The sequence below is a fragment of the Manacus vitellinus genome, unplaced genomic scaffold (genome assembly GCF_001715985.3).
Source record: "Manacus vitellinus isolate BGI_N305 unplaced genomic scaffold, ASM171598v3 scaffold_25_pilon, whole genome shotgun sequence".
NCBI lineage: Eukaryota > Metazoa > Chordata > Aves > Passeriformes > Pipridae > Manacus > Manacus vitellinus.
This window is the reverse complement of record NW_021939882.1, coordinates 2,814,194-2,841,851: the sequence shown is the minus strand read 5'-3', so window position 1 is coordinate 2,841,851 and position 27,658 is coordinate 2,814,194. Positions and strand designations below refer to the sequence as shown.

At 61.0% G+C, this 27,658-nt stretch overlaps 5 protein-coding genes across 5 annotated transcripts; 2 read left to right on the top strand and 3 right to left on the bottom strand.

The window, feature by feature from the left end:
- Nucleotides 1-1,363: 1,363 nt before the first annotated feature.
- Nucleotides 1,364-3,922, bottom strand: B4GALT7 (beta-1,4-galactosyltransferase 7). The gene is made up of 6 exons (XM_029960182.1): nucleotides 3,876-3,922; nucleotides 3,379-3,753; nucleotides 2,647-2,872; nucleotides 2,307-2,390; nucleotides 2,027-2,131; nucleotides 1,364-1,862 (listed from the first exon to the last, which is right to left on the bottom strand). Exons 1-6 carry the CDS (start codon nucleotides 3,920-3,922, stop codon nucleotides 1,707-1,709), a joined length of 993 nt encoding a protein of 330 aa, XP_029816042.1. The 3' UTR covers nucleotides 1,364-1,706.
- A 456-nt stretch (nucleotides 3,923-4,378) lies between these two features.
- Nucleotides 4,379-7,947, bottom strand: LMAN2 (lectin, mannose binding 2). Its single transcript, XM_008931833.3, is given in 9 exon segments — nucleotides 4,379-4,874; nucleotides 4,996-5,115; nucleotides 5,521-5,635; nucleotides 5,792-5,953; nucleotides 7,113-7,192; nucleotides 7,399-7,516; nucleotides 7,609-7,727; nucleotides 7,808-7,911; nucleotides 7,913-7,947. Coding segments are annotated over 9 exon segments (1,014 nt in total). The 3' UTR covers nucleotides 4,379-4,713.
- A 609-nt stretch (nucleotides 7,948-8,556) lies between these two features.
- On the bottom strand, nucleotides 8,557-10,917 carry LOC103764885 (ADP-ribosylation factor-like protein 3). The gene is made up of 6 exons (XM_029960181.1): nucleotides 10,900-10,917; nucleotides 10,395-10,763; nucleotides 10,181-10,297; nucleotides 9,984-10,034; nucleotides 9,089-9,274; nucleotides 8,557-8,992 (listed from the first exon to the last, which is right to left on the bottom strand). Exons 1-6 carry the CDS (start codon nucleotides 10,915-10,917, stop codon nucleotides 8,945-8,947), a joined length of 789 nt encoding a protein of 262 aa, XP_029816041.1. The 3' UTR covers nucleotides 8,557-8,944.
- A 2,104-nt stretch (nucleotides 10,918-13,021) lies between these two features.
- Nucleotides 13,022-20,968, top strand: RGS14 (regulator of G protein signaling 14). Its single transcript, XM_029960180.1, has 15 exons — nucleotides 13,022-13,093; nucleotides 14,597-14,618; nucleotides 15,706-15,857; nucleotides 15,964-16,056; nucleotides 16,543-16,686; nucleotides 16,850-16,999; nucleotides 17,175-17,295; nucleotides 17,375-17,499; nucleotides 17,576-17,779; nucleotides 17,884-17,960; nucleotides 18,115-18,241; nucleotides 18,548-18,629; nucleotides 18,812-18,870; nucleotides 19,079-19,193; nucleotides 19,419-20,968. The coding sequence occupies exons 1-15, from the start codon at nucleotides 13,022-13,024 to the stop codon at nucleotides 19,649-19,651; spliced, it is 1,776 nt and encodes a 591-aa protein (XP_029816040.1). The 3' UTR covers nucleotides 19,652-20,968.
- A 1,541-nt stretch (nucleotides 20,969-22,509) lies between these two features.
- SLC34A1 (solute carrier family 34 member 1) lies at nucleotides 22,510-26,778 on the top strand. The gene is made up of 12 exons (XM_029960251.1): nucleotides 22,510-22,685; nucleotides 22,829-23,011; nucleotides 23,361-23,489; nucleotides 23,568-23,711; nucleotides 23,819-23,930; nucleotides 24,021-24,216; nucleotides 24,416-24,511; nucleotides 24,624-24,723; nucleotides 24,948-25,115; nucleotides 25,459-25,575; nucleotides 25,897-26,021; nucleotides 26,127-26,778. The coding sequence occupies exons 1-12, from the start codon at nucleotides 22,541-22,543 to the stop codon at nucleotides 26,679-26,681; spliced, it is 2,070 nt and encodes a 689-aa protein (XP_029816111.1). The 5' UTR covers nucleotides 22,510-22,540; the 3' UTR covers nucleotides 26,682-26,778.
- The last annotated feature ends 880 nt before the right edge of the window (nucleotides 26,779-27,658 follow it).

Below are 27,658 nucleotides of genomic sequence, written 5' to 3'. Positions count from 1 at the left end.
ATATGCTCTGTTTCTGCACAGCTACGTCTCCATGAAACCTGCCCCAAATTGTGTCATCTATTTTGAACGGTGTAGAGAAATACTTTGATCTGCCTCTGCCAGCCCTGGCTGTGGTTCAGGCACCAGGAAGTGGCTGGAATACAGGTGGCCAATCCCAAAACCCGCACCATGGAGAGACAGGAGTGGGGCTGCTAGGCTGACATCTCCCTCTGGCTGCCCACAGCGAGGGACATGAGTGGTCCTGGGAACACCTCTAGAGGAGGTGCACTGGGTGTCCAAGCCAACCAGCAATCTTCATACCAGCTATCAGTGCTGCTTTGGGGCCACTGGGCTGGAGAGGCCAATGGGAACTCCTGAGCAGCACATCCTCACACCTCAAGGCTGGGCCAGCCCCTTCCATGATGCAAAGCAGCACAGCCTCATCCTCACCACCCTGCAGAGCCACCACGACCTCTGCCTTGGAGACAGCCCCCCTCACACTCCATCTGAGGGCACCAGACTCCTCTCCCAGCTCCAGAGCAGCACAGAGAGCAGATGGCACCAGATCTCTCCAGACATCCCATTCCTACATGGTACACGAACCCCTCACTTGGCTCTGATGCTTCTGCCTCCCTCATCCCAGCACTCCTCCCCAGAGCTGCTCATCTTCCCAGGATGGCAACAGCTTCTGTCTGGGAATGCAAACAGACCACTCTGGGAAGTGCCAGGCAGGGGACGAGGACAGAACGGGCCAGGAAATGTGGAGGGCCTGGTGCCAGTGCTGGTGACGGGGCTGAACAGAGGGGTACTGGCTGTTCAATGGGGTTTACCCAGCTTGAGGAGGCAACAGTACCCAAAACATGTGCCAAAACCCCAGAGTCAGCTTGGTGACTTCGCCCACACCATTCCCCCAGTTCCACCAGCACTGCAGTGAGCCTGGCAGCCAGTCCTTCCCAGGACAGGGAATGCAGGACTAGAGCAGATCCCAGTTCCCCTCAGCACTTCTGGGGAGACATCCAGTTCTCCAACCCCCTCAGACAGGCTGAGGCAGCATATTCCAGAGAGGGCAGACAAGGAGAGGAGCAGCTCAAGCCAGAACTCTTCTCCTTACTCCAAAGAGAGATCCTGGCCTACAACTGCTGACATCCAGCAGGGTTGTGGATCCTGGGGCTCAGGGCACAGCTTAACCACAACCACTTCCTGCAGTGGAGTGACCACAGCCCAGCCCTGGGGGTACCTGGCAGCTGGAACGGGCACCATCTCAGAGCCCATTTCAGACTGGCTTGGCCTCCGAACCAGAGCAGCGCCCAGCCTGTCACACAGAGCACCCCCAGGGCCAAACCAGTGAAGCCAGGAAGGTAAAGAAAGCAGGAAAACAGAGTGGTACAGCACAACCCAGGGCATTCACAACTCACAACTGCCCTGACAGGTCTTTATTGTCCTCTGAGCTGAGTGGCAGCTCAGGCATGTCCAGCACAGGAAAACCTCCTCCTGTGCCTGCCCTGGGAGGCAGCACCAGCACCAGCAGCAACACCACCGAGTCCCACTCTCAGCCTCTTCTGTTGGTCCCAGCAAAACCCAGTTCTCAGCCTCGTCTGTTCCTCCATGTCTCACCAGCACTGCCATAGTCATCCGCTGCCAAAATCTTGCCTACTCCAAGCAGCTCTATGGTAGCCTCGGAGTCTTGGCACCAGCACAGCGCACACGACTGACACACGGGGACGGGCTCAGCCAAACGTGCACCAGGGGGTCTCATTTGTGTCACAGTCCAGCAAGATATTAAGGACGGTGCAAGGGGCTCCTGCCACGCTCAGATCGGTCCGTGATTCGATTCGGTACCTCACGTTGTTCAAACCTCCCTCCCGATCCACCTTAAACTGCTCCTGGGGAAGAGAAGGACTGTTCAGCCCACATTGGAAGTGGGAAACACCCAGTGCCTGGGGAGGGAGCAGAGAGCTGGCAGGGGAGGACATGAGCAATGAGGGCTCAGAGCATGCGGTGATCACAATCCAAGCCTCCCGTGGTTCCCCTTGACCACAGCTCTCACCTGCTTCTGTGCAGCAATGCGCTTCTGGTCTCTCTTCCTCCAGGCTGGGTCATGCAGGTGCTGGAAAGTCTCGTATCCAGTTGTGATTCCAGAAGGACGACGAACCTGGGAGAAGAGCAAAGTTTCTGCAGAGCCACTGGAAAACTCCTGCACCTGCTGCTGGAGGAGGGAGTGCAGGGCTGCCTTCCTCAGGCCCCAACCTGGGTAGCCACAGCAGGGACCAGGCAAAGAGACAAGAAAAAGGGCAATTCCAATCCAGGAGGGCACGGAGACCCCTTACCTGGAGACCAGCTCTTTTGATACGTCGATAAAACTCGTCGTCCTCCCGTCCCCAGCCCCAGAAGCGGTTGGACATGCCATTGCACTGGAACAAGAACAGCACCGGCCAAGGTCCAGCACAGCTCCACGGCCTCAGAGGAGCAGACACCAGCAGCACAAGCCCTGAACACCAGCGCAGCCTCCCCTCTCCTGCCCCTACCACCAGGTCAGACCACAGCCTCTGTCCCAAACCATTTTGACTCCTTTCCCTGCTTCGCAAGCATGTAGCACAAAACTCTTCACCATGACAGTGTTGTAGCCCCTGCCCCAAAGCATCCAGAACAACCCGCCCATGCGCTCACCAACTCGTAGTGCTGCTTGGTGAGCAGCAGGATGCCACCCACGTAGGTCGTGTAGTGGTAGAGCGGGTGCAGCTCTGGGGATGCCACATGGAAGGGCCCTGTCTCCGGGAAGCTGTAGTCCAGGTGCTCATTGAGGGGCAGGAGATCGACGTCATGCATCGCAATGTAGTCAGTGTCGTTGCCACTCTCCAGGAAGCCCACGTTGATCAGGGACGCCCTGTTAAACCTGCCACGGGATCGGGGGGTCTCAGTGCCACACACAGCAGCCACTGTCCCTTCACGTCCCTCTGTCATGCTCCTCAATGCTCAATGTCAACCAGTCCCCAAACAGGGACACACAAACACAACACTCCTTGTCCTGAAACTGCACCCCTGCTTCTCCATGCAGAGCGAGCTGGGGACAAGCAATAGTGTTTCCAAACACCCCATGGTCTTTCTTTGAATTTCAGAATCCCCAGATGTTTGCTGCTGCAGACCTGTGACATGGGGGGAGAAAGCTAAAATACCCAGGGGGTAGAGGGTTCTGTGATTCTTGCTAAGGAAAAGGGAAGCAAAACACCTTCATCTCTCTCTGAGCTCTAGAATGAGCAACTTTGAGCAGAGCATCACACTCTGCCCACGATGTCCCGCTGCCCTGGCACTCTGCTTCTCCACAAGACCCTCCCAGAGCTCACGGCAGGGATAGAGCTTCAGGAAGGGCCCCTCGTCCCTAGGCACAGGGAGAGACGCTACCTGAAATGATCCACTTGGTTGAGGATGAAGATGTGGTGACGGATCTTCTTCTTGCTGAGGAAGCGATGCATGTAGGGCACGAAGGCCAGGAGCTCCTCGAAGCGCTCTCGGAAGGGCACCAGCAGCGCCAGCCGCGTGCGGGCCCCACGACGGGCTTCGTCCCGGCGGGCTGGGGAGCGGGGCAGGGGGGCGGCGCGCAGGGCCTGGCGGGGACGTCCCCCGGTCCTGCCGTCGGGCACCGGCCCCTCGCCCGAGCAGCTGAGACTGGAAGGCCAGAGCAGCGAAACGATAGCCCAGGAGCAGCGCCAAGGAAGGGAACAGCCGGGAAGGCGGAAGAGACGGCCCGGGGAAGAGCCGCGCGGACGCGGCGGGGACCTGGGGCACGGCCGCGGGTCAGCGGGCGCGCGGGACCCCCCATCCCCAGATCCCCCCAGCCCCCGCCCCAAACGGACCCCCCGGTGCCAACCCCCGTCCCCCCGTTGCCCCGCCGGGCTCACCTCCGCCCGCGCAGCCGGAGCGCGTCCTCGCGGCGGCCGGGCCCCATGTGCCCAGCCCGGCCCCGCCGTCCCCGGGACACGCTGGCGCGCCCGCCGCTCCCCCCCGACTCCCGGAAACAACGGACACGCTTTTCCCTTCTCGCCGGCGGGCGGGACGGGGGCGGCCCGAACCGCCGAGGCACAATCCCCCCGCCTCCTCCTGCACCGCCCGCCACCACCGGGGCTCCTCTCCTCCGGGAACATCCCCTCTTCCATGCCGTGCCCCCCGAAGATTCCAGAGAACAGACTCTTCCCTCCCAGTTCCTTCGGGACCCTTCCAAAATTGCCTTCCCACCCAGCTGGGACCCCCTCCTGCCGAGAAAAGCCCCCCCACTCCCAGCTCTTTTAGCCCCCCCCGGCGTTTCCCAGCTCTTTTAGCCCCCCCCGGCGTTTCCCATCCCATCCTCTCTCCATGTAGAGCCCCCCTTCTCCCCCCTCAGACAGAGACAGAGCCGCAGGTGGTGTCAGTCCTTTAATGCCCCACTCACAGCCCCCTCCCCACAGACCCTCACCTCATGTTCACACCTGCCCCAGGCAGCACAGCAGGTCCCAGCTGGGAGGGGCAGCACTGGAAAAAACTGGGGAGCAACCTCCAGGCTCCCACACCACAGCTCTGGGGGTCCAGAGGGCATCACCCCCCCTTGGTCCGATCTGCTGGAGGCCAAGGGCCGGGCGGGGGTTACAGCCAAACTTACAGACAGGTAAGAAAATACTTCTGGTATTTCTCAGAAACAGCGTTTAGAAACCACAGTTTTTACAGCTCCCCATAGAAAAGATGGGTTTGGGCACAGGTGTTCCTTTAGTAGAAACGCTTGTTCCGCTCCTGGCGCTTCTGGAAGACCACGGCTCCCACCACGGCACAGATGATGATACCCAGCAGTGCACAGAGCAGGAGCAGGAACACCTTCCAGCCCGTCAGGGGCCCGCTCCGGAAATTTCCCGTCGGGTCATCCACATTGTCTGTAAGAGCAAGAACAGCTACAGAGACTGTCCCAAGCTTGGCTCCCACGGAGTCTCGCAGGGTGTCACAGCCCCAACATTCCAATCCCCCATGGAAGGTCTTTGAAGCCCATGGACTCACCTTTGGGGGACTTAAGGAGGCTGACCCTTGGCTCGATCTTGGTCCAGTCAACCGTCTCATCTTCTACAGGGTGCTCCACCATGAGCTGGAACAGCTTCATAGAGATAATGTCGTGATTGTCTGTGGAACAGCCAGCAAATGCTGTTAGAAACTCTGAGAGATGTCCAGGCACTCAGAGCACCCCTTGGACCCTGCTCTGCCAGGTCCAGTCTCCTTCCCTCTCAAGCCAGCCTCATTCCCAGGTATCAAACTGCAAGCCCAAGATGTTCCTTGGCTCTCAAGTGCCCCCTCCCCCAGCCACAGGTTCCTGCTAAAGATGGTTGCAAGAGCCCAGTGAACAATTCAGGGAAAGGAGGCCATGGAAGCTATCCAGTGCATCCACAGTGTTACAGTCACAGAATCACAGAATAGTTGGGGTTGGAAAGGACCACTGGAGACCATCTAGTCCAACCCTTCTCCCAAGGCAGGATCACCTCGTCCAGGCTCCAACCACCAAATGCTCCCCTGAGCAAAGCTCCCTCTTACCAGACAGATCTCCAGTGCCAGCAGAAGCACCAAAGAAGTATCCAGTTGGCAGCTGCACTCCTGCAATGTCGATGCAGTTCTTCCATTCATTCTTGTCTTCCACATCAGTCATCACCTGCAAGACCAGGGCAGGGTCACACCAGGAATGCTCACCGCTATCCTGCAGCTCTTTCAGAGCTGGAGGTGCTTGAGGGGCAGGCAGCTGAGCCTGGAAAACCACCTCCAGGCCACGTACTGCTCCAGCAGCCCCCACCCCACTGAACGTGCTCACCGTGAGCCGGCCCCGGGAGTACCGGATCGCCAGGAAGGTGTCGTGGTTCTGGTTGCGCAGGTCAGCGGAACACCCGGCCAGCTCCGTCCAGCGCCCGTCCTTGCTGTGGTCGTACGTCAGGGACCCGTTGTTGACCATGGCCGAGATGTAGGGGAACACCCGCTGCAGAGGGACACACAGCAGCTGCTGGGGGGCTGCACTGCCAGGGCTACCACGCCCTCAGGGAGAGCAGGGTGGGAGCACAGCGAGTATGCAGCACAGGACCATGGAGTCACGGCTGCTTCTCCACACAAAGCTGCTTCTAAGCTGAGCCAGAGCTTGTTCTGCCTAAAGCCAAGTCACCACTTCTGATCTTCACATCATGACCCCCATTCTGTGATTCTGTGAATAAGCCCACCCTGCACCACGTGGCCAAGGCAGAGATGGCCCCAAGCTTGCAGAGTGGCTGGATAAAAATCATAGAATCATTTTGGTTGGAAAAGACCTCTGAGAACATCAGGTCCAACCTGTGACCCATCACCACCCTGTCAACCAGAGCAGAGCACTGAGTGCCATGTCCAGTCCTCCCTTGAACACAAGAAGTGTAAGAGCAGAGCACAAGACTCAGAACAGGCAGAAACCCCACATAAGCAGCAAAACCACACACAGGGCTTTGTTGCCAGTAGATTTTATACACCAGAAGAGGCCAATTGGAGATAGAAATTCACCTCCCATGAGCATCAAGGCAACAGGGAGATGGGTCACTTCCAGGTGCTTTATGACTGAAGCATCACATTTTTTGGTGATACAGACCTCAAAGCACAGTTTCGTTTTCTGACTGTGCCATCATGAGATCAACAAAAACAGAGCAGGACAGAAGAAAAGGACCCCCAGCCCCCATGGGACTGATCTGTACTGTGACCACAGGGAATTCTGGAGCAAAGAGCCAGCCTAGGAGTTTCTTTCAGACACCCAGGTTGCAAAGACAAAATAAAACCAGAAACATCGTGGAATAAGCAACCAAAGCGCAGAGCTCAGGAAATGACACTCAGGATGAATATTAACAGGTGGTGCTTGGTTTACACCAGCCCTGTGCCCACTCTCATGTGTGGAAGGAAATGCCTGGGAAACAGCTGTGTAGCCAACAGCAGCACAAGAAGGAACAAGGACCTTCTTATCTCCATAAATGCACATACAAACTCTTCCCTTTATCAGCTCCTATGACAGGAAGAGCAGACCGTGCTCAAGCAAGGGAAGACTTTTCCTTGGACTGGGTGTGAAGCTCTTGGAGAAGGAAGGAAATGGCCTCCTGGGCACTGCACAGGCTCCCTGGACCACTCACCTCCGTGGCTTCATCGTTGGGATACGTGTCAAGGAAAATAGCCAGTCCATGAAACTTGTCCTTGCTGCCAAAGACAGGACCTGGAACAGGACAGAACATTGGAGACAGAAGGCTCTGTGTCAGGATTTATGCTCAGACTTCTGAGCTGTACGAGCTGTTCACTGCCAGGCAGGTGGCTGAGGGCACCTGCTCCCACACTGGACACACCAGACAGAGGGAGCTTGGGGGGCCTCCCTGCCCAGCTGCCTTCTGGGACAGGGTACGTGTGCTGCTGACCCGCACTGACCTGGCACCAGCCGATCCTGCGTGTACCACAGCGCCAGCCCATCCCCGTGCAGGTTCTTCTTGCCGGCTCCGTGGATCTTGAAGTGGACGTGGAGCTCCCAGTCCTTGAGGAAGCAGGGCTGTGGAAGAGACCCCAGCGGCGTCAGGGCGAGACCCAGGAGAGGCAGCGGGGCCGCCACGGACCCCCGCCCGTCTCCCCCCGGGCTCTCACCACGCGGTTCCAGATGGAGCCCTCTCGACTGCGCTCGTCGGGCGTCAGGCGGACGTACTGGCTGGTGACCATGGTGCTGCCCTGGAAGTCCCACAGCGGCATCGCGGCAGAGCCCGCGCCTGCAAAGGGGCGAACAGAACGCGGATCAGCCCCGGTCACTCTCGGGGCGCACGGCGCGTCCGCCTGGCCCCGCGCTCACCCTGATATGGCTTCATGAGCGAGTGCTCCCGCTTCAGGTGCTCGCTGTTGCCGTCCGTGAGCTCGGCGGGCGCCGGGCGCGGCCGACCAACGCCAACAGCAGCGCGCCACGGCCACCAGCCCGCCCGCACCCGCCGCCATTCTCCGCTTCGCCTTCCGGCGCCCGCCCTGGCCCCGCCCCGCAACAGCGGCGGCCAATCAGAAATCCACACCCGCCGCGGTCCCGCCTCTTGGAGGTGAGCGACACCGCTACCGCGTATGGTAGGGAGGGGAGGCGGGGCCACAGGGAGTGAGAAGCTCCGCTGCGCTTCGGGAGGAGGAGTCTGCGTACCCTCCCTGCGCGTGCGCGGGTGGTTCTGGGGGGCATGCCGGGAGATGTAGTTCGCTGCCCTCCCCAGGGCCGCTCACGTGCGTGCCTCGTGCCACCCGCGGGACACGTGACCCGCCCCGACGGGACCCAGGAATGGGAACGTCCCCGGGAATGACCCCGCGGGACTCGCTGGGCAGCGGGGTACGCTGTCCCGGCACCATGGCAAGGACTGGCCGAGGCAGCGTGGAGGTCACAGCAGCTTTATTGAGGGCCGCAGGGCCACCCCCCACCCCATCGCAGAGGTTCTCACCCCATTCCTCTGCCCCGTGGTGGTCAGGAGGCGGAATCTCCCATCCCTCTTGATGGGCTGCAAGGCGGTGGCAGCCCTGGTTTGGGCGTCCCAAGGGCTCTGGCAGAGCAGCCTCTCAGCGGCACACAGGGAGTGGCTGCAGCCAGGGCTGGCACCAGGCAAGGAGAGCCCTCCGTTGGTGACTGCCCAGCCACATCCTCGCTGTCTTCGTGCTTGCCCCAGATCCTGGGCAGGTTCTCGTGCTAGAGGTGTGCGAGCCCTTGACACAGTGGGACATGTGCTTCCTCCAACAGCACAGGGGCTGCAGGAGGGTCAAGGGGTACAAGGAGCCCATGGAAGCCCAGGAGGCAGGGAGAGGGGAAGCCAACTGGTTAGTGGAAGACTAGGTGGGAAAATCATCTGAGCATGGCAGTCTGAGGCTCAGGGCCCAGCAGAGCCTTGGGGGGAGCCGAGGGACCAAGGGGGTTGGCCATGATGTAGGGACCTGCAGCTCAGTCCCGTCTGGCACGTCACAGCTCTTACTTCCTTCTGTTCATGATCTGGCTGGAAATCCAGTTCATCCCATCCTGGAGGGAAAAGAGATTGTGAGCACAGCCCCAGGAGCATGGCAGGCCCTTGGGTCCTCTCCCACCTCTGCAGAGCCTGCAGGCCCCCATCTCTACCTGCACTCCTTCCCCAGACAGGGCCGAGCAGGCCTGGATCTGCCACTCCCGGTCTCGGTAGGTGTGGAGGTTCAGCCCTTCTGCGATTTCATCTGCAGGGGCTGCGGTCACCAGGTCCTGCTTGTTGGCAAACACCAGCAGCGGGACCCCCGTCAGGGACTCCTCCTCCGTGAGCTCTGCCAGCTCCTGCCAAGAGAGAACCTTCTCCCAGGGCTGCTGCCCTCACCAGAGCTGCCCAGGGTGGCCTGGATACCTCAGCTCCCAAACCACCTCATCCCCTCTCTCTTACTGTAGATAAAGTAGCTGTGAGGTCTGGACATTCCAAAGGAGAGACATGCCCCCCTGAAGCTCCATAGGCCCAGGGTTCTCTGAGGGCTGAAGTATTCCCAGCACTGAGAGCCCGGGTAAAGGGCAGCTGCAGGAGGCTGCTGCCAGTCCCGTGCTGTCTGGCACACCCACAACGCCGTCTGGTGCTGGAACAGCCAAGGCTGGCACTCAAGAGTCTCACCTTCCCCTCTCAGAGCTTTATTCCCAGGGTTTGTAACTGAATTTGCTACTCCCTAACCTGGTGCTGGGGAGTTGGGACCAGGGCTGGCACCTGAGGGGTCACTTTCACCTGGGGCAGAGTCACCCTTGTGCCAGGTACCCCTCGGGCAACACACCAGGCTTGGAGGGGAGCTGCTGGGCACGAATCTGCCATAGAGGGGGTGCCTCTGCCTGCTGGGACTGATCTTGAGCCCTTCCCACAGAGCTCTGGGCACAGCATGGCCCCCACTGCAGCACTGCCCTACGGTTGAAAGCAGCCTCTCTGCCAGCTCTAGCCCTCAAAGAGCTGGTGCCAGACAGATCTCTGAGCGCCAGGACCCCACAGCCAACCCCACCGGATCCTTCATACCTGCCCTGTCTCCTCGAAACGCTTCTGGTCAGCACTGTCAATGACATAAATCTGCCGTGGGGACAAAAGAGACAGTCAGGGGCTCCTTCTTGCCCGGCTGCACAGCCCTTCTGTGGGGCCCACACACCACTGCTGGTGGCCCCACACAGAGGGCACATCTCTCCATGCACAGGGCTGTGTGGGACTGCCCCACTCACCAGCAGGTCTGTGCTGCCCAGATACTTCTTCCAGTATGGGCGGATGGAGCGCTGCCCCCCGATATCCCAGACATTCAGCTTCAAACCATGCGAGTGGACACTCTTTATGTTGAAACCCTGAGCAGAGACACAAACTCGGGCATCACCCAAGGGACAGTTGGGACCTGCACTCCCTCCTCCCCCCCCACTGGCCGTGGGCCCCAGCAGCACCTACCTGAGTGGGGGTGATGGTGCTGACCTCCTCGGATGCCAGGCGCTTCAGCAGCGTCGTCTTCCCCGCGTTGTCCAGCCCCAGCAGGACAATGCGGAGCTCCTGCTCTGGTGAACCCTTCAGCTTCTGGATGACGGAGAGCAGCCCCTGGGGGGCACAGGGAGATGCTGGGGGAGTCCTGTGGGGTGCCGGGTGGCTGCAGAGCTCCCTTGTTTTGGAGGGGGAGAACTGGGTGCCCTGTTGGCTATGGGTACCCTGTGTCTGTGGCCTGAGCTCTGCTCCCAAGGTGTCCAGGCTTGGGGTGGTCCCATGGCAGATCCACAGAGCCTCAATTCCTCTCCCTCCAGGTACGCTGTCCCTGCCCCAGCACCTCTGGCAGCTCCTGAGTGTGCTGGGGGAATGTCCTCAGGGGAGAGCCCTGCTCTGCCAGCCTGCCCAGCACTGCAACTGAGAGTTGGTGCTACTCACCCACCCTGGAGCAGGTGGGATGTCACCGGACCCCACTTACCTTCTGCACATCACCCATGGTCCAGGAGTCTCTGTGGCCCGCAGCACACCTGGGGAGCTGCCGGGGGCCTGTCCCCGGGGCCCGCCGGCGGCTGCGTGACTGGCACGCTCCCCATCCCCGGGGGAGGAAGAGGATTATGGGCTCCAGAATTAGCTGCTGTTCCTCCATTTACCCACAGCATTAAATAATGCCCTCAGCAAATCCCCCAGCCAGCTGTCGCCCCGCCGTCACCTACCCCCGGGATAAACCAGGTCCCCCTGGGCTGGGGCACTGGGGCACAGGGCATCCCTCTCCCCATGAGGCCAGGCTCCCACCCCAAGAGGATGCTGTGCCCAGGCACCACGGGTATGGCTGTGCCCTGGGGCACAGGGCTGACACAGACTCCCACCAGCACCCACAAGCTGCCCCCTCAGAGGGTGGCAGGAGGAAATGCTGAGGCTGGAGCTGCCTGAGGCCACATCACCCACTGCTGCCCGAGGGAAACCACCAGGCCCTGGAGCAGGTCAAGGGCTGGGCTGTTGGCAGCTCAAGGTCGGGGATGGTGCAGGACAGGGGTCCAGAGGGACCTTCCACTGCAGCCCACCCCAGCCCAGGTGGAGTGAAGGGCTTGTGCATTCTCCATTTGCATTAAATACATTAATTGAGCAATGTCTTTGATTCCTGCAAGCTGCAGTTTGGTCCTCAGATCAGGTTTCCTAGCAGAGAGGTTATCCTTGCGGTGAGGACCGTGAGTCACGCACTCTTGGAGAGACATTTTTATTTATAACTCCTGTTGCAAAGCCAAGCCAGACAACACAACCACATTCCAACAAATGAAGGGGAGCAGCAGAATCACCCCCCATTCCAATGCCGCTCTGCTCTATGCAGTGGTGGGGGATAGAGGGGAGCCTTAGGGGCCACCCTCCACTCCCCCCTGCCCGGAGACATTGCCAGGGCTGTGGCTGCTCATGTCACTCCACTTTTGTTCCTGCTCACAGTGGGAATGCTTCATTTTTTCCTGCATAGATCTGCACCCAATTTAATGTTAGGGTTCTGCTTTTGATAGGTTAATCACCCACCTTATGTCCCAGTTATTAGCATTTCCCTGAGCGGGTTGCCATGGTGCTCTGCGGTTTATCCTGTGCCGTTAGTTACTGAGATTTCCTAACAAATATCCTAAAATATCCTCCACTGGTTTGTGGTTGCTGATCAACATGGAACCCTGGCCTTAGGAGATGGGCAAAACTGCTTAGGCATCAGTTTGGTGACTCCAAGCTGCACGTCCACCGCTCCTCTCTGCCAGGTTCTGCTGGCACAGGCAAACACCAGCCCTGGGGCCACCCGCAAACCCCGTGTGAGCAGAGCAAGCAGCATAGGCTGGTGGCAGGGTGTGCTGGATATGTTGATGCCATCCTGCCTCTGAACCCCCCTTCCTTAGGGTGATGTGACGACCAGGAGGAGCTCTCCAGGCTTCGGGGAGGAGTGGTGATGGGGTGGTGAGCCCAAGGCAGCACAGACCATGCTGGGAGAGGAGACAGGGATGGAGAAAGGAACAAAGATGCAGATGGGGATAGGGTCACAGATGTGGATACAGATGGGGATGGGGGCAAGGGACTGGGATGGGAACAGGATGCAGATGGAGATGGAGACTAGGATGGGGAAGGGAACAGGGATACAGATGGGGATGGAGTCACGAATGTGGATGCAGATGGAGACAGGGACAGGGATGGGGACTGAGTGGGATGAGGATGAGGATGGGGATTGGGATGAGGATGGGAACAGGGAAGCAGATGGGGATGGGATGACGGATGTGGATGCAGATGGAGACAGGGATGCGGCGGCGCCGCGGCGCCTCCTGTCCCGGCGCTGGAGCCGGTGCCCACCGGGGCGGTGCCGGCGGAGCGGGGCGGGAGGGCGGCCCCGCTCCCCCCGCTGCGGTCTCGGTTCCCATGGCGACCCTTCCTGTGGCAGCCGAAAGCGGTAGTGCCAGGAGCGCCGGGCCGGGCCGGGAGAGCAGCGACGGCCGCGCCGCGGCCGGGATGCGCGGGGCCGCGGGCGCTGCCGCGTAGCGGGCGCCGGGCCGAGCCGGCCCGAGCCAGGGATGCAGGGCAAGAAGCAAACTCCTGGTGGTCCCCAACGGCGCATGGTGAGTGCCCGGGGCCGGGTCTCCATCCACCCCGGGGCTGCCGCCGCGCGGCGGCGCGGTGCGGGCTCGGTACGGGCGGCCGGCCGTCTGTGGGGCTAGGTATCGGCTGGGAAGAGGGTATGCCAGCCCTGGTCCCATCTCCCCAGCACGAGCAGGAAGAGGGATGTATGGGGCCAGGAAACAAGCAGGCAGGAGGGTGTGGGACTGGGTACTGGGCAGGCAGGGGCTGTATCGGGCTGGGTACCAGGCGGGCAGGGGGTGTGGAGTGGATAACGGGCAGGCAGAGGGATATATGGGAGCAGGTAACCGGTAGGCAGGAGAATATGGAAAGCACAGTAGGCAGGCAAGGAATCTCGGTGTGGATACTGTGCAGACAGAGGGATGTATGGGGCCAGGGAACAGGCAGGCAGGAGGGTGTGAGACTGGGTAGCAGGCAGTGCAGGATGGGGCTTGGGTATTCAAAGCAGGCAGAGATGTAGAGGGGTTTGGGGGCAGGCAGCAGTATGTGGGGCTGGGTAGCAGGCAGGGACATACAGGGCTGGGGTAATGAGCAGCAAGGGTTTATGAAGCTGGAACAGGGCTGTAAGTGGAGATGTGTGGCACTGGGGTAATGGATAAGCAGTGACTCATGGGGATGGGGCACAGGAGTCAGCAGTGCTGTGGTGTTTAGGACTGGGTGGCACAGGCAGGGCAGAGCTATGTGAGTGTGGGCAGCAAGGATGGATGGGAAGAGCAAGGAGCTGGCAAGATGGGGGTGCATGGGGCTGGGATAAGGGGCATGGCAGTGGCATGTGGCATGGGGTAGCAGGGAAAGGCAGGGGTGGGATAGTACTCCTGGATTGTGTGGGGCTGGGATGGGAACAGTCAGAGAGTATGCGGGATAGGCTGAGGTGTGTGGGGCTGGCAGGGTGGGGGGCACTGGGCAGGTCAAGGGCACCTACTTCAGTCAGGGCATCACTTCAGTGTGGCCCCAAGGAGGTGATGAAAGGCAGCACCGTGCAGCGAGTGCTTGGCCGGGCTTTGGCTGCAGTGGTTCTGCCCATCTCCCTGCTTGTTGTGGGTCCTGGGGCACTCCATCCCTAGAGCTGGTATCTGGGGCAGCCCAGCAGGTACTGCAGGGCACCCTGTCCTGCTGTGTCTTGGGCTTGCAGCATCCAGTCCCTGGTTTTGGGCATCTGCCTTCCAGTAGCTCCAGGCTCCAAGGAAGGAGGGAGCAGGCAGTTTGCCTGCCTAGGGCTGTGGTTGTCCTTCCTTCCCTCCCCTCCTCCCCTCCTCTTCCTGTGCTTCTCTCCTCCCCGGTTGGTTGAGGTGGCAGGGTTACATCTGATACCATCTGCCCTTTCCCAATTGCTGGCCTGGCCCCAGGGCATGGGGAGGTGGTAGAAAAGCTGTGCACCCCTTGCAACCCCCTATCCTTACTGCCTATGATTTGGGAGCCCTGTGTCCTGCCTCTGCCAGGATCCCATGTCCCTTGCTCCTGGTTTGGACTGGGCTTGCCCTGAAGCTGCTGCCTGCCTGGGCACCTCTCCACCAGGCTGGCAGACTCTCACCTCTCTTCTTTCCACCCCCCAGGGCCCAGCTGTGTCGGATGGAGGTAAGGCTGCTCTTACCCTGGAGCGGGAGGCCAACATGATCTTCAGGGAAGGGGGAAGCGCACAGCCAGCCTGATGCCGGGTCCTGTGGCAGGACAGGCTATGCCATGGGCGGGTGCATGGCCAGGCCTGCAATGCCGGGACTGTCCGTACCCCCCATCCCTCCTGCATAGCCCTGTTGTGCCTGTCTATCCCTATGGCTGCTCAGCTGGCACCTTTGGGTGCTGAGGGCTGAGGGGCTTCCAGGGCAAGCAGAACTGGGTACCAGCCATCCCTGGGTTTCCTAAGGGAGTCTGTCTGTCTGTCTGTCTCACTGTGAACGGGGTATCTCAGATGGTCCGTTTGAGATGGCCATCTCGGCCCCAGTTACCCGTGCTTTAGACAGGAGAAGGGTGGGGAGCCTGGCAAAGCAGCAGCCTGACACACCTCCATTTCTGTCAGCTTTGCCTGAGAGCACTGCTTCCATTGCAAATGGTTCTGTTGCAAATGACCCCTTGCTTCCAGTTGCTCACCAGTCCAACCAGTTCAAAAGCCGGGGTTGCCCCTGGGAACTTCCATCTTTTTGAATACATGGTCACCCTGGGTTTCCCCTAGGGAGGGTTTCCTTAGGATTAGGAGCTGAGGGTGACACTTTCTGTGCCCTCCACTTGCTGGGTTTGTCCCTCGTCATGGACAGAGGAATAGAGGAGGTGAGTTCAGGCACCTCCGTCCATCTTCCAAGTTCCCTCTGTGCCGTTGTGCTCTCCATGTCCCTTCCACCCTGGTTTCCCTCCTGGGTGGGTGCCTTCCCCTGGGAGATGAGTCACAGGTGGAGTCACGGTGACACCCCACCGGGGGGGGGGTGGGGGGAGAGGACTGCCAGCACTGGCAGGGAGAGCTGTCGTGCCTGGAGGTGCCAGCTGTGGCATCATGGTGCTCAGTCCTCCGAGGATGCTACTGTGATGCTCCTCGTGTTCCCTTCCTGAGGGCTAACCAGCTCCGATCGGGATGGGGCGGATGAACTTGCTGCAGACACAGAAGGCTGCTGGTGCTGGGGAGTGATGCTGGGGGACAGGGAGACAGCCAGGACTGACCCTTTTTCTCTCTCAGAGTTAAATGCCTCCAGGGCCCGTGGCAGCAACCACAGTGTGAACAGCCTGCCAGCACCAGCCACCTGTGGCTCCACACAGGGGTCTGTGGTCAGCTGGGCTGAATCCTTCGAGACGCTGCTGCAGGACCATGTGGCCGTCACCTACTTCACTGTGAGTGCCACAGCCCAGGACTTGGTCCCCACTCCCATCCACTGTTGGCCACCAACTGTCCCACAGCCACGGTGCCACCAGGCCAGCAACTCTCTCTGCCCCACAGGAGTTCCTCAAGAAGGAGTTCAGCGCTGAAAACGTCTACTTCTGGCAGGCATGTGAGCGCTTCCAGCAGATCCCAGCCAGTGACACGCAGAAGGTACAGTCTCTGTGCAGTCTGGGTCACCCAGCTGCTGGGAGGGACCTGGGCAGAGCTGTCCAGCCTGTCCTGGCGGGCTAAGGAGGCTGGGGGCTCTTGCAGGAGGAATAAGCAGATGGATTTGGTGTACATCAGAAAAGCTACAACTGGGATACCTGCCCCATGGAGCAGGATGTGCTTCCCCAGCCCAGGGTGGCCAGAGGGTGGCCAGTGCTGCTGGAGGGACAGAAGAGATGAAGGGCAGAGCTGGATTGGGGATCATGGGAACAGAGCCAGGCAACCACGGGGGATGGTTCCTCCCTCAGGTTGTACCTCTGCAGAGGGACTGGCGTGTTGTGCCAAGAGCTTGGCCCTGAAGTCCAAATACTGAGCTGGTCCCAGGAGAAGGTTGATTCCTGAGGGCTCAGGTGACTGAGGGCAGGGGTGAGCCAAGGGTGGCAGTAAGGAGGGGATTCTTGGTCTCAGCCTGACCCCCTGTTCCCCCAGCTGGCCCAGGAGGCACGGCGGATCTACGATGAGTTCCTCTCCAGCCACTCAGTCAGTCCTGTGAACATTGACAAACAGGCCTGGATTGGGGAGGACATGCTGGCCACCCCCTCCCCAGACATGTTTCGCATCCAGCAGCTCCAGGTATGGGCAGCACCTGTGCTCCACCTGCAGGACTGGGGAGGGCTCCGGGACCATCCCACATATCACCCACCATCCTTTCACCATGGAGCCGTGCCACAGGGCAGTGGCCAGAGCAAGGTGTAGGCAGGCAGGGGTCTTAGGCACATGCATCCTCCCTTTCCAGATCTTTAACCTGATGAAGTTTGACAGCTACACACGCTTTGTGAAATCCCCGCTCTACCAGGCCTGCCTGCGGGCAGAGAGCCAGGGTCAGCCCCTGCCTGACCTGCGGCCCCACTCCCGCAGCAGCAGCCCCCCTCCTGAGCTCAGCAAGGTGAGTGGGGGGGAATGGGGAAGGAGGACATGTCCCTTCAATGCTGGGTCTCTTCCCTGCTGCTCAGACCAAACCCAGCCCCAGGCTGAGGACAAGACAAGCAGTCAGGGGACCAGGGAAAGGCAAGGGAAACCTTGGATGTCCTCATGTTGAGATGCTGCTCAATTCACCCCAGAAGTCGAAGCTGAAGCCGGGCAAGTCCCTGCCACTGGGTGTGGAGACAGCAGGCAGTGGTGCCAACCACAGCCCCCGCCGGTCCTTCAGGAGGGCAGAGCGGCGAGAGCCCTCCTGGGCAGGTAGGTGCTGTGCTGAGCAGGACAGAGGGGCCACACCACCCCTGAAGGGTTCCCACCACTGTCCCTCTGTCTGTCCTAGAGGGGGGAGAAGGTGGCAGGAGCACCATGGTTTGGCGGGAATCCCAGGGCTCACTCAACTCCTCAGCCAGCCTGGACCTGGGCTTCCTCTCCTCAGCCAGCACAGCCACCAGCCCCTGGACAGAGGTGAGTTGTCACCGCACCAACCCCATGGTATTACAGTGCCACTGGTCAGGCTCATCCTGTCACATCCCTCACCCAGGGCCAACGGAAGAGCCTGGGGGGCAGCGAGGCAGAGCTGCCAGCCAAGCCCATGAAGTACTGCTGTGTGTACCTGCCCGATGGCACGGCCTCGCTGGCCTCTGTCCGGCCTGGCCACTCCATCCGTGACATGCTGGCAGGGATATGTGAGAAGCGTGGCTTCAGCCTCCCTGACATCAAGGTCTACCTGGTGGGGAACGAACAGGTAAGGCAGGCAGCGGGGAGTAGGATCCCTGCCAGGCAGACCATCCCCATGCTGGGACCATGTGCCGCTCTACTGGCTCTCTCTTGATGGTTTGGCTCTTGCAGAAAGCACTGGTGCTGGATCAGGAGTGCTCCGTGTTGGCAGACCAGGAGGTGAAGCTGGAGAACAGGATAAGCTTTGAGTGAGTGAGAGTTTCAGTGCTGATGCTCTTACCCACATGGGTCCAGTCCACATCATGTGTGGCCACCTACGGTGCCCCACGCCCAGTCCCCCATGCAGTCCCGAATGCCCTGGCTCTGCCCCTGCCTGTCACAGCCTTTTCTCCCCCTCTTTAGCCTGGAAATCTCCTCCCTCAGTAAGACCATCCGCATCACAGCAAAGTCAACCAAGCGCATCCGGGAAGCGCTGCAGCCCGTGCTGGGGAAGTACGGTGTGAGGATGGAGCAGGCGCTGCTGCGGCGGGTGAGGCTCGGGGGACATGGCCCCATCCCCTTTGATGGGGGGAGCCACGGGTCTGGGGCTGGGGACAAGGGCTTCTGCCTGTGACTAGGTGGTGGGGAGCAGCAGTCTGTGCTGGGGGCAGCCTGTGGGCTCGTAGAATCCCCATTTTTGGGCCAGGCCATGACATCCCACTGTGGGCTGGGAGGGACTGGTGGTGTGGTGCCCCGTGAGCCAGTGGGCTCTGGCTGGGGAGCTCGCAGGTCTTCAGCCTGGCTGCCTTTGCCATGCCACAGTGAGTGTGATGCCGGCTGGCTGTTCCTTTTGCAGCAAGGCGAGCTGGCTGCCCTGGACCTGGAGAAGCTGGTCAGCACAGTGTCTGCTCAGAAACTTGTCCTGGAAACGCCAGCAGGTAAAATGTCCTCCCTCCCAAACTATGTCACCTCAAGCCATGCCACCCTGCAGAGTGCTCACAGGGCTAGGCTGCTTTCTGGTGGCCATGCCTCCTGCTACCTGGGATGGGCTCCATCCTGTCACTGGCCAGGCTGGGATCAGGATGCTGGGATGGGGTGCTGAGCATCACTTCCCTTGCAGACGTGCGAGTGATGGAGAGTGCAGAGGCTGCAGCTGCCCCTTCTCCGCTCCGAAGTGAGGTGAGCTTAAGATCCCACCAACTCTGGTCCAGAGATGCCCACACAGCTGCTGCTGTGGTCCGTGGGGAAGGTGGGCCCTGGCACATGCTGCGGGGCTGGGCAGCAGGTGCTGAGGTGGGAGCCAGGCTGTGGGAAGGCAACTGGAATGTGAGATGGGGGGAGTGCCACCTCCTTGCCCCATGGCTGAGACCTGGGCTGCTCATGGCAGGAGGGAAGCCCAACAGGAGCAGAGCCTGACACACGGTGGGAGATGCCCTCCTCCTTCTCCCGGCCACGGTCTTCAGCCACCATGAACCTCAACCGCCGCACGTATGACCTGGAAGGTGAGTCCTGGCATGTCTGAAACCTGAGGGGCTGGGGCAAAACACAGGGTGAGGGATGCAGGGCTCCTGGTGTGCTGGGGATGGGTGCAGGGTCCCATGGGTGCTGGCATGGAGCAGGTGCTGTGCCTGGGACATGTTCAGGGTCATATCAGGTGGAGAGGGCAGCCGAGGTGTTAGGACAAACCCCCAGTGCTGGGCTCAGGTGCATGACCTGCATTTTCTCAGGGCTGGTGGAGCTACTGAACCGTGCCCAGAGCTGCCGGGCCAACGACCAGCGTGGGCTGCTCTCCAAGGAGGACCTGGTCCTGCCTGACTTCCTCCAGCTGCCCGTGCAGGATGACAGTGCCTGTGAAGGGTCGAATCAACCCTGTGCTGCCCACCCAGGCTCTGAGGGAAGCAGCCATCCCCAGCCTGCAGAGCCTGCACTGGCTCAGCCTTCATTCGACCACAAGTTCTGACGAGTCCTGCTGCACATCCCCACCTGATGTGTAGTACCCCCAGGCCACGCCAGGGTTCAACATGGGGTCTGACCAGCCCCTGCCCTGCACCGCCGACACTGCCTGGACCACAGATTCATCCACGTCCTGTCCCAAACTGTCGTGTCGTGTCGCTGTGAGTGGCTGAGCAGCTGCCATGCCCCTCCGTGGGGTCGCATCCTGGTGCACGTCAAGGGAGTCCTGTACATAGTTTGAACCCCTGTTGCAAAGCACTTTGCAACATCTTGTGCATGCCTGGCGCTATCCTGCCCAGTGCCTCTGCCTGTGGCAGAGCTGCCTACCCAGCACATCCTGCCTGTGCCGGGCTGCCACAGCCCCACTCACCATTTGGGTGGGGAAAGCACCCTTCCAGCTGAAGGGTGTGTAGGATGGAGAGGGTGAGTGGGGTTTCAAGGCAGGCTCCAGCCCTGAACTCTGGTTCAGAAGCAGGCAGGGTCAGGATGACATGTGCCTGCAGCTGAGAGTCAGATCCAGTCCCTGGCCCTGTGGAAACAGGGCTGTCCCTTTCATGCGTGGGTCCACCCTTCTGGGGGAGGGTGAGCATGGCCCTGCCAGCCTGTGCCCTGGGCAGGTCGATACTGTCTGCACTGCCTGAGTGTGGCCTGATCCTGCCACAGTAGCTCTGCTGTGGAGGAGGGCACATGGTTCCTGCCCTGGGCAGACAGAGGCAGAGCCAGAAGGTTGTGCCAAAAAAGCCTCGCTCCTCCCCGCCAGAGACCCTATGTGGGTGGCTGCTGAAGCAACCTACAGGAGCAAATCCCCATAGACCCCCTGCCCCATCCCAGCTGGGGCTGAGGGTGCTCAGCCTCAGGGACAGGTCTGCCTTGTGTCTGAGGAATGCAGCACCCCTGGGTGCTGAGCACCTCAGTCTGATGTGCAGGTGACCAGCATGTGCCCATCCTGTCATTCTTGCCAACAGATGTGCTGGGCTGTAGCCTTGAGCCCAGCTCTGCCAGTCCTGCAGGTCCCCATGCCCAGCAGCCTGGTGTCCCCAGTGATCTCAGACACAGCCTGCAATAGAGACAACCCCCCTACAGCAGCCAGGAGATCCCCCCAGCATCTGTGTGTGCCAGGGCCCTTCCTGACTGTGCCTTCGGTAACCGCTCCATCACCACTGTCTGGCCAGAGGCAGAGGGGTGGTCCAGGGCTCCCAGGCTTGCCCAGGGATGGGGGCAAGGCCACCCAGCTCCATGGTGCCACAGCCAGCTGTGGTCCCACAGCCCCAGTCAGAGCCCCCCTGTGTCTCTGTGGTGCTGCTTAGTTCTGTCTGTGGTGTGAAACCGGGGGAAATAAAGAGCATTGCCTGGATGTGCATTCTTTTCCTTCCTCTGTGGCTAAGGCCAGATGATGCTTTTCCCAGCAGCACTGTCCCTCTAACCTTTCTGTACCCCACAGAACCCTCCTGGGACCAGGGCAGAGCTTGGGCCAGCCCTCAACTTCAGTGCCACCTAGATTGGCAGCAAGGGGCAGTGCCAGGAGCTTGTTTTCCCAGCACTGCTGACAGAGTAGGGGAAGCTGTAGGGCCGGCACGACCAAGGACTTCAGCCTCAACCCTGTCAATAAGTGACAGCCAGAGCTGCCAGGGCCTCACCAGGTTAATGATTGTGGGGGCAGCTGGCCAAGAGCCCCCGGGCATGGGGCAAGTGCGGACACCAGCCTTCTACCCACTGGCTGCACCCCCTGGGCAGAAGGCTCCCCAGGCCCTGAAGAGGCAGGACATGTCCCCTGCTGTGGCTCTCCCTGGGCATTCAGCTCTATCAAGCCTGTGACTCAGTGGAGGAGGTTCAGTGATGCTCCAGGAATGGCAGGAATGTCCCCAGCCTGTCCCTGAGTGCCCTGGAGTACTCAAGGAATCTTCCCTTACTGCTTTCATACAATTGCACCTGGCTCATCCATGGCAATGGGTCCTGGGAGTGCCTGATCCTGGGGAAATGGGATGTGGCAGCCATGCGGTCTCTCTGTGCCTACTGCCACAGGCACTGGGGCTGGAGGGGCATTTGTCCCCTGTCTCTCCTGCAGACAGATGTGGACATGAGCCAGCTGGGTGTTCTGTGGGTGGATGGAAACTTGGCTGGAGGTGCATAAGCAGCAGGTAATCATAAACAGCGTCGAGGAGGTGGTGAAGGCAGTGGTGGTGTCGCTCCGCTCCTGCCCACCCTGGCATCAGACATGCCAGGAAGATGCTCTGCCCTCGCAGTGCTGCTGGGCTGAGCCGGGCTGCGTGCCACCATCACACCAGTGACAGGACACGGATCGTTCTGGCGCTGACGTCACCCACCACCAGTGCCCTGGGGGTGAGGACGTCCTGCGCTGGGCTGATGCTCAGATGGCTCTGAGGATGGTGGATGCATACTGGGCTCAACTCTGTTTTGGGATGCCCTGGCAGCACTAGCACCAAGCCCTTCTCCTCCTGCTCTCATGCAGTGGATGAAGCACCTGGCACCGAAAGATGGAGAGCTGAGGGTGCTCCGGCATCACCCCTCGGGCACTGGGCTCCAGCACTGCCCCAGGTTTGCTCCTCACTGCAGCAGCTGCCACTCGCCCAGGCTTCGGGCAGGCGAGGCGAGAAGTGCCGGGTACCCCAGGGCCGCGTGCCCCATCCCGCTCCAGGGCCGCAGCAGACGTGGGATGCAGACGGGTTACCCATTAACTACAGGAATTTCTGGGGAGGAGGTGAGCATCGAGCGGAGGCGAGGGGCAACACGGGGCTCCTTAGACTTTGCTCTTGGCGTGTGTATAAAGGGCTGTGGGCTGGTGGCCCAAGGGACCATCGAGTGATGGAATGGTGCTCCTCAGTGGTGCCAGTACTTCAGGGGTTTGGGGGGATGTGGCAGTCAGTGTAGCACAGCCATGGTGACGCGCGGCCACCTCTGCTCAGCCTCAACAGGAGTGATGCTGCCCTACCGGAGGGAGAGCCCGGTCCTGCCCCACTGCCCAGTGCGGGGAGCAAGGATGGTTCATGGGCCCCAGTTTGCCTACTGCCCCAGCCCCCAAGGTAGGTGCCCCCAGCCTTCCTCCTCCTCCTCTTCCTCACCTCACCAGGCTCAGCTCTGCTTCTGGCCAGATCCTGGCCCAGGCAGTGCCGCAGGGGGGTCACCACAAGGATGGGGCTGTAACGTGGGTGACCCCTCTTCCCAGCTCTGCATCGGCTGCCGGGTGCCCACACCTGCCCCTTCACCGTTGGTCCTGTGCCCTGCCCTGACCATGGCTTCCCCTGCCCCGGCTCCCCGGGGTGCCTGCGCGAGGGCAGGGAGCGCTACGAGCTGGATGTGCTGCCCTGGCAGGGGCCCCGGCTGGGCTTGGACGAGCTGCAAAAGCCAGGTGAGGCCCTGTGAGTGGTGGGCATAGAGCACCTCAGTTGGGGAACACTCCAGAGACCTGCTGGAGACACCCAGAGAAGCTTGGAGTACCAGGAGTGTGGGGTGCCAGGATGGGGAGAGGAGTGTGGGGCAACACTCAGCTCTCTGGGGTGACGTAGGAAGAGCTGAGGGACAATGGAAGCAATTGGCACAAGGCACTCCAGGGTGAGAGGAGATGGAGGGGACCCAGGGAGTGGTGGCATAGCTGGGGATGAGCCCTGTGCTGCCGGGGGCCAGGAGGATGGTGTAGGGCTGTGGGAGTCCAGGGAGCCAGGGAGCAGGCATTTAACATTCTCTCTTGTCTTGCACAGAGCTCGGGTGCTGGGCCAGGGTCCAGTCCATCTGTGTCTCCCTTCTCAAGGTGCCCCTGATGTTTGGCTTCTTGTACCTCTTTGTGTGCTCCCTGGACGTGCTCAGCTCTGCCTTCCAGTTGGCTGGAGGTAGTAGGGTGGCAGGGACTCCTTGAAGTCTGGTGGCACCTGCAGTGCCAGCAGACTGCTGCTCACATTCTTTTGCAGGCAAGGTGGCAGGGGACATCTTCAAGGACAACGCCATCCTCTCCAACCCGGTGGCTGGGCTGGTGGTGGGCATCCTGGTAACTGTGCTGGTGCAGAGCTCCTCCACCTCCACCTCCATCATTGTCAGCATGGTCTCCTCAGGGTGTGAGTGTGCCACGAGGTTCCTGGGGACCTGAGGCTGGGGGACAGGGTGGCTGGATGGGGTAATCCTGAGCAGAGCCATGCGAGGCACAGGGTCTCTCTGTCCCCAGTGCTGGAGGTGCGCTCTGCCATCCCCATCATCATGGGCTCCAACATCGGCACCTCCGTCACCAACACCATCGTGGCCCTCATGCAGGCCGGTGACCGCAGTGAGTTCAAACGGTGAGGGCTGCTTGGGTCAGAGGACACTTGGGGGGCTGGGGGCTGCTCCCCACAGCCATCCCATGCCAATGGGCTCCTCCACTCTGACAGAGCCTTTGCCGGTGCCACGGTGCACGACTGCTTCAACTGGCTGTCAGTGCTGGTCCTGCTGCCACTGGAGGTGGTGAGTGGGTACCTGCACCATGTCACCCGCCTGGTTGTGGCCACCTTCAACATCCGCAGCGGGAAGGATGCCCCTGACCTGCTGAAGATCATCACAGAGCCGTTCACCAAGCTCATCATCCAGGTCTCCTCAGCTGTTGTGTTCAGCAGCGTGGTGTCCCCACGCTGGTAGTGGTCCCTCAGCATTGGTGTCCCTTTGGCGGTGGTTGTATCCAAGTGTCCCCAGGCTGGCAGTGGTGTCCCAATCCCAGTGAAGATGTCCCCAAGCTCTGAGTGCTGTTAGCCCCCAAGGGCCCTCACCAAACCAATGTCTATTGTTGCAGCTGGACAAGTCAGTGATCACCGGCATTGCAACAGGGGATGAGAGCCTGCGCAACCGGAGCCTCATCCGCGTCTGGTGTGGCCCTACATCCCCACAGGTGAGGGGTCCGTGGCCCTGCTGGGGCCACCAAACAATCCCATGGAGGAGGAGTGGGGAGGGGCTGGCTGAGGACACTGTGGAGCCAGCTGCAGCACACCCTCTCCCTGCAGATGGCTGCTGTGGGGCTTGGGCCCCCCCCGAACTGCACAGCCCCTGGGCACTGCAGCACTAAAGGCATTGAGATCCTCCACAATGTCACCAGGCAGAAGTGTGAGTGGGTGCTTGGGCAGGGCTGGGTCACAGGACATGGGGCTGGGGAGATGCAGGCAGGGCTAGGGGGCTGTACGTGGGATGGAGCAGTGCTGGATCCATGGTGTGGGGCAGGGCTAGGAGATGTTGGGGCTGGGGTCCAGGTGTGGGGCTGTCTGCGGGGGCAGGTTTGTGAGTGGGGCCGGGCCAGCCCCAGCCCCTCGCCCAGCCATGCTGTGGGGCAGGCGAGCATCTCTTCACTGACACACCACTGCCCGACCTGGCCGTGGGGCTGGTGCTGCTGGCTGGGTCTCTCGTCGTGCTCTGCACCTGCCTCATCCTCCTCGTCAAACTCCTCAACTCCCTGCTCAAGGGGCAGGTGGCCAAAGCCATCCAGAAGGTCATCAACACTGGTGAGTAGGACAGGGACCATCTGCCACATGGCCGCCCATCCCCATTCCCACCTGCCATCCTCAGACCTATCCTTGGTTGTCCCTGCCCTCTGTCCCTGCCTGTCCCACATGTCCCCTGCCTGTCCCTGATCCCCACTCTGCTTATGGCCGTCATGGCCTCCAGGTGTCCCCTTCCTCTTTCCCCAGCCACTGGGCTGGCCCCATACCCAAGCCTGACCCCATACCTAGAGCGTGGCCTCACAGCCTCTCCCCAGCACCATGTAGGAGCTCTGGGCTGCTCCTAACTGATGTGTCCATGCCTATGTTTGTGTCCACACTTGTGCCCATGGCCATGCCGTGGCAGACCTCCCACACCCTCTCAGCTGGCTCACTGGGTACTTCGCCATGGTGGTGGGTGCTGGGATGACCTTCGTGGTGCAAAGCAGCTCTGTCTTCACATCAGCCATCACACCCCTGATTGGTGAGTCCCAGCCATGCTTGGTCCCCTGCCAAGTGCTGGTCCCTGCTGTGATGGCCTGGGTGTGCTGTGGCACTCACAGGGATGGGAGGAGCTGTGCCTCCTTGAGAGAATGTGGGGATGGCTCTGGCAAGGAACAATGGGGCGGGATGGGGTGCCTCTCCCACAGCCATGCTTGGTCCCCTGCCAAGTGCTGGTCCCTGCTGTGATGGCCTGGGTGTGCTGTGGCACTCACAGGGATGGGAGGAGCTGTGCCTCCTTGAGAGAATGTGGGGATGGCTCTGGCAAGGAACAATGGGGCGGGATGGGGTGCCTCTCCCACAGGTCTGGGAGTGATCAGCATTGAGCGCGCCTACCCGCTGACCCTGGGCTCCAACATTGGCACCACCACCACCGCCATCCTGGCTGCCCTGGCCAGCCCAGGGGACAAGCTGGCCAGCTCCTTCCAGGTACGTGCAGCCTGGGGCCACAGCTGCTCTGGCTGAGGCCACTGGGCAGGCCAGGGGCTGGGGGAAGCCCACATGCCTAGCCCAACCAGGATGCTATTCCTACAGATTGCTCTCTGCCACTTCTTCTTCAACATCTCTGGCATCCTGCTGTGGTACCCACTGCCCTTCACCCGCCTGCCCATCCGCATGGCCAAGGCGCTGGGCGAGCGCACGGCCAAGTACCGCTGGTTCGCCGTGCTATACCTCATCATCTGCTTCCTCCTGCTGCCCTCCCTCGTCTTCGGCATCTCCATGGCGGGCTGGCGGGCGCTGGTGGGGGTGGGCGCACCCTTCCTCGGCCTCCTTTTCTTCGTGGGGCTGGTGAACGCACTGCAGGCGCACAGCCCTGGCCGCTTGCCCAAATGGCTGCAGACCTGGGACTTCCTCCCCGCCTGGATGCACTCGCTGCAGCCCCTTGACCGGGTCATCACCCAGGCCACCCTCTGCTGCACCGACCGCTGCCGCAGCCCCGAGGGCTGGGAGGAGCATGAGGGCCCTCCCCGGGACAAGGCCAGGCTGGGGCTGGACAACCCCGTGCTCTCCTACCCCGAGGAGATGCCCAGCCCCACCATCCGGGTGGGCTCGCCTTGCCCGCTCCCACATGGTGCTACCCGGCTCTAGCTGGTACCACACACCTGGGCTGCTGCTCCCGTGGCCACTGGTTTCTGCCATCCCTGCTCAACTGGTGTTCAATAAAGGCTGAGCACCCGTGCCCCGGGGTGTGTCTCTGGCTCGTGCATCTGCAAACCCTGTGGAGCCACAGCTGCAGCCACAGGTGACAGACACCCATCATCCTCCCCCTTTTCAATGCACTATCACTGCTCAGCCTGGCCCCAGACAAGTGCTGGTGCTGGGGATATGCCAAACGTGTTGCTGGTGCTGTGGGGCACATGCTGAGGATGCCACAGCTAAACCCTGCACTCTGCAGAGCGCTGCACCGAGGTGTGTCATGGGCAGCTTCTTCCACTGATCTCATCTCCAGAGGGCTGAGTTGGCAGGGTCCATGGTGGCCCACTGTGTGCCACAGCAGCATGTCACTGAGCGAGGCACAGCAAGGGGCAGCCAGCAAGGTGCTGGGGTGCTGCTGGGCTAGGGATCAGCAGGATGTCAACCCAGCATAGCCAGGCAGTGCCCTTGGCCCACCAGGCACCCTGGCACCCATGGCAGGAGCCCTCCTGCCGCGGTGACCCTGGAGGGAGCCCTTTAATTTTTGGCAATAACAACTTCTCCCACTGCCCACAGATGTTTGGGCTCCTGCCAGTGATATCAGCCCATGCTTCCCTCCCTCCCTCCTTCCCGCCCGCCCTCCTCCCATACTGGGACTAGCAGAGCCAGCAGCACTGCCGTGGGAGCCTCCCTGTGTTCCCGGCACCGCAGCCATCCCACATGCCCAGCCGGGCGACCACTGGGCCAGAACAACCTCTGCCTTGCCACCAGACCGGGTCGGTGCAGGAACTGTGGCAGCCGGGACACTCCCCTGGGGACACAGCAATGCTGGGGCTGCACCCACATCTGCCGTGGGGCCGGTGAGTGGGCTGGGGGGACACCCCATGAGGCTTTGTCTGCATGAAGGGTCAGGCCAGCATGGAGCCAGCCAG

Excerpts from the sequence above, each read along its gene's own strand:
- B4GALT7 (XM_029960182.1), bottom strand. The coding sequence starts at position 3,922 with ATGGGGCCCGGCCGCCGCGAGGACGCGCTCCGGCTGCGCGGGCGGAG. Across the intron at positions 3,754-3,875 it reads CTCCGGCTGCGCGGGCGGAG|GTCCCCGCCGCGTCCGCGCG; the intron begins GTGAGCCCGGCG and ends GCCGTGCCCCAG. Across the intron at positions 2,873-3,378 it reads AACCAAGTGGATCATTTCAG|GTTTAACAGGGCGTCCCTGA; the intron begins GTAGCGTCTCTC and ends ATCCCGTGGCAG.
- RGS14 (XM_029960180.1), top strand. The coding sequence starts at position 13,022 with ATGGTGAGTGCCCGGGGCCGGGTCTCCATCCACCCCGGGGCTGCCGCC. Across the intron at positions 16,057-16,542 it reads CAGCCAGTGACACGCAGAAG|CTGGCCCAGGAGGCACGGCG; the intron begins GTACAGTCTCTG and ends CTGTTCCCCCAG. Across the intron at positions 17,961-18,114 it reads GAGAACAGGATAAGCTTTGA|CCTGGAAATCTCCTCCCTCA; the intron begins GTGAGTGAGAGT and ends CCCCCTCTTTAG.
- LOC103764885 (XM_029960181.1), bottom strand. Across the intron at positions 10,035-10,180 it reads TGGGCAGCACAGACCTGCTG|ATTTATGTCATTGACAGTGC; the intron begins GTGAGTGGGGCA and ends TCCCCACGGCAG. Across the intron at positions 9,275-9,983 it reads GTTTCGAGGAGACAGGGCAG|GAGCTGGCAGAGCTCACGGA; the intron begins GTATGAAGGATC and ends CTCTCTTGGCAG.
- SLC34A1 (XM_029960251.1), top strand. The coding sequence starts at position 22,541 with ATGGTGACGCGCGGCCACCTCTGCTCAGCCTCAACAGGAGTGATGCTG. Across the intron at positions 23,490-23,567 it reads TGCCTTCCAGTTGGCTGGAG|GCAAGGTGGCAGGGGACATC; the intron begins GTAGTAGGGTGG and ends ATTCTTTTGCAG. Across the intron at positions 23,712-23,818 it reads CAGCATGGTCTCCTCAGGGT|TGCTGGAGGTGCGCTCTGCC; the intron begins GTGAGTGTGCCA and ends CTCTGTCCCCAG.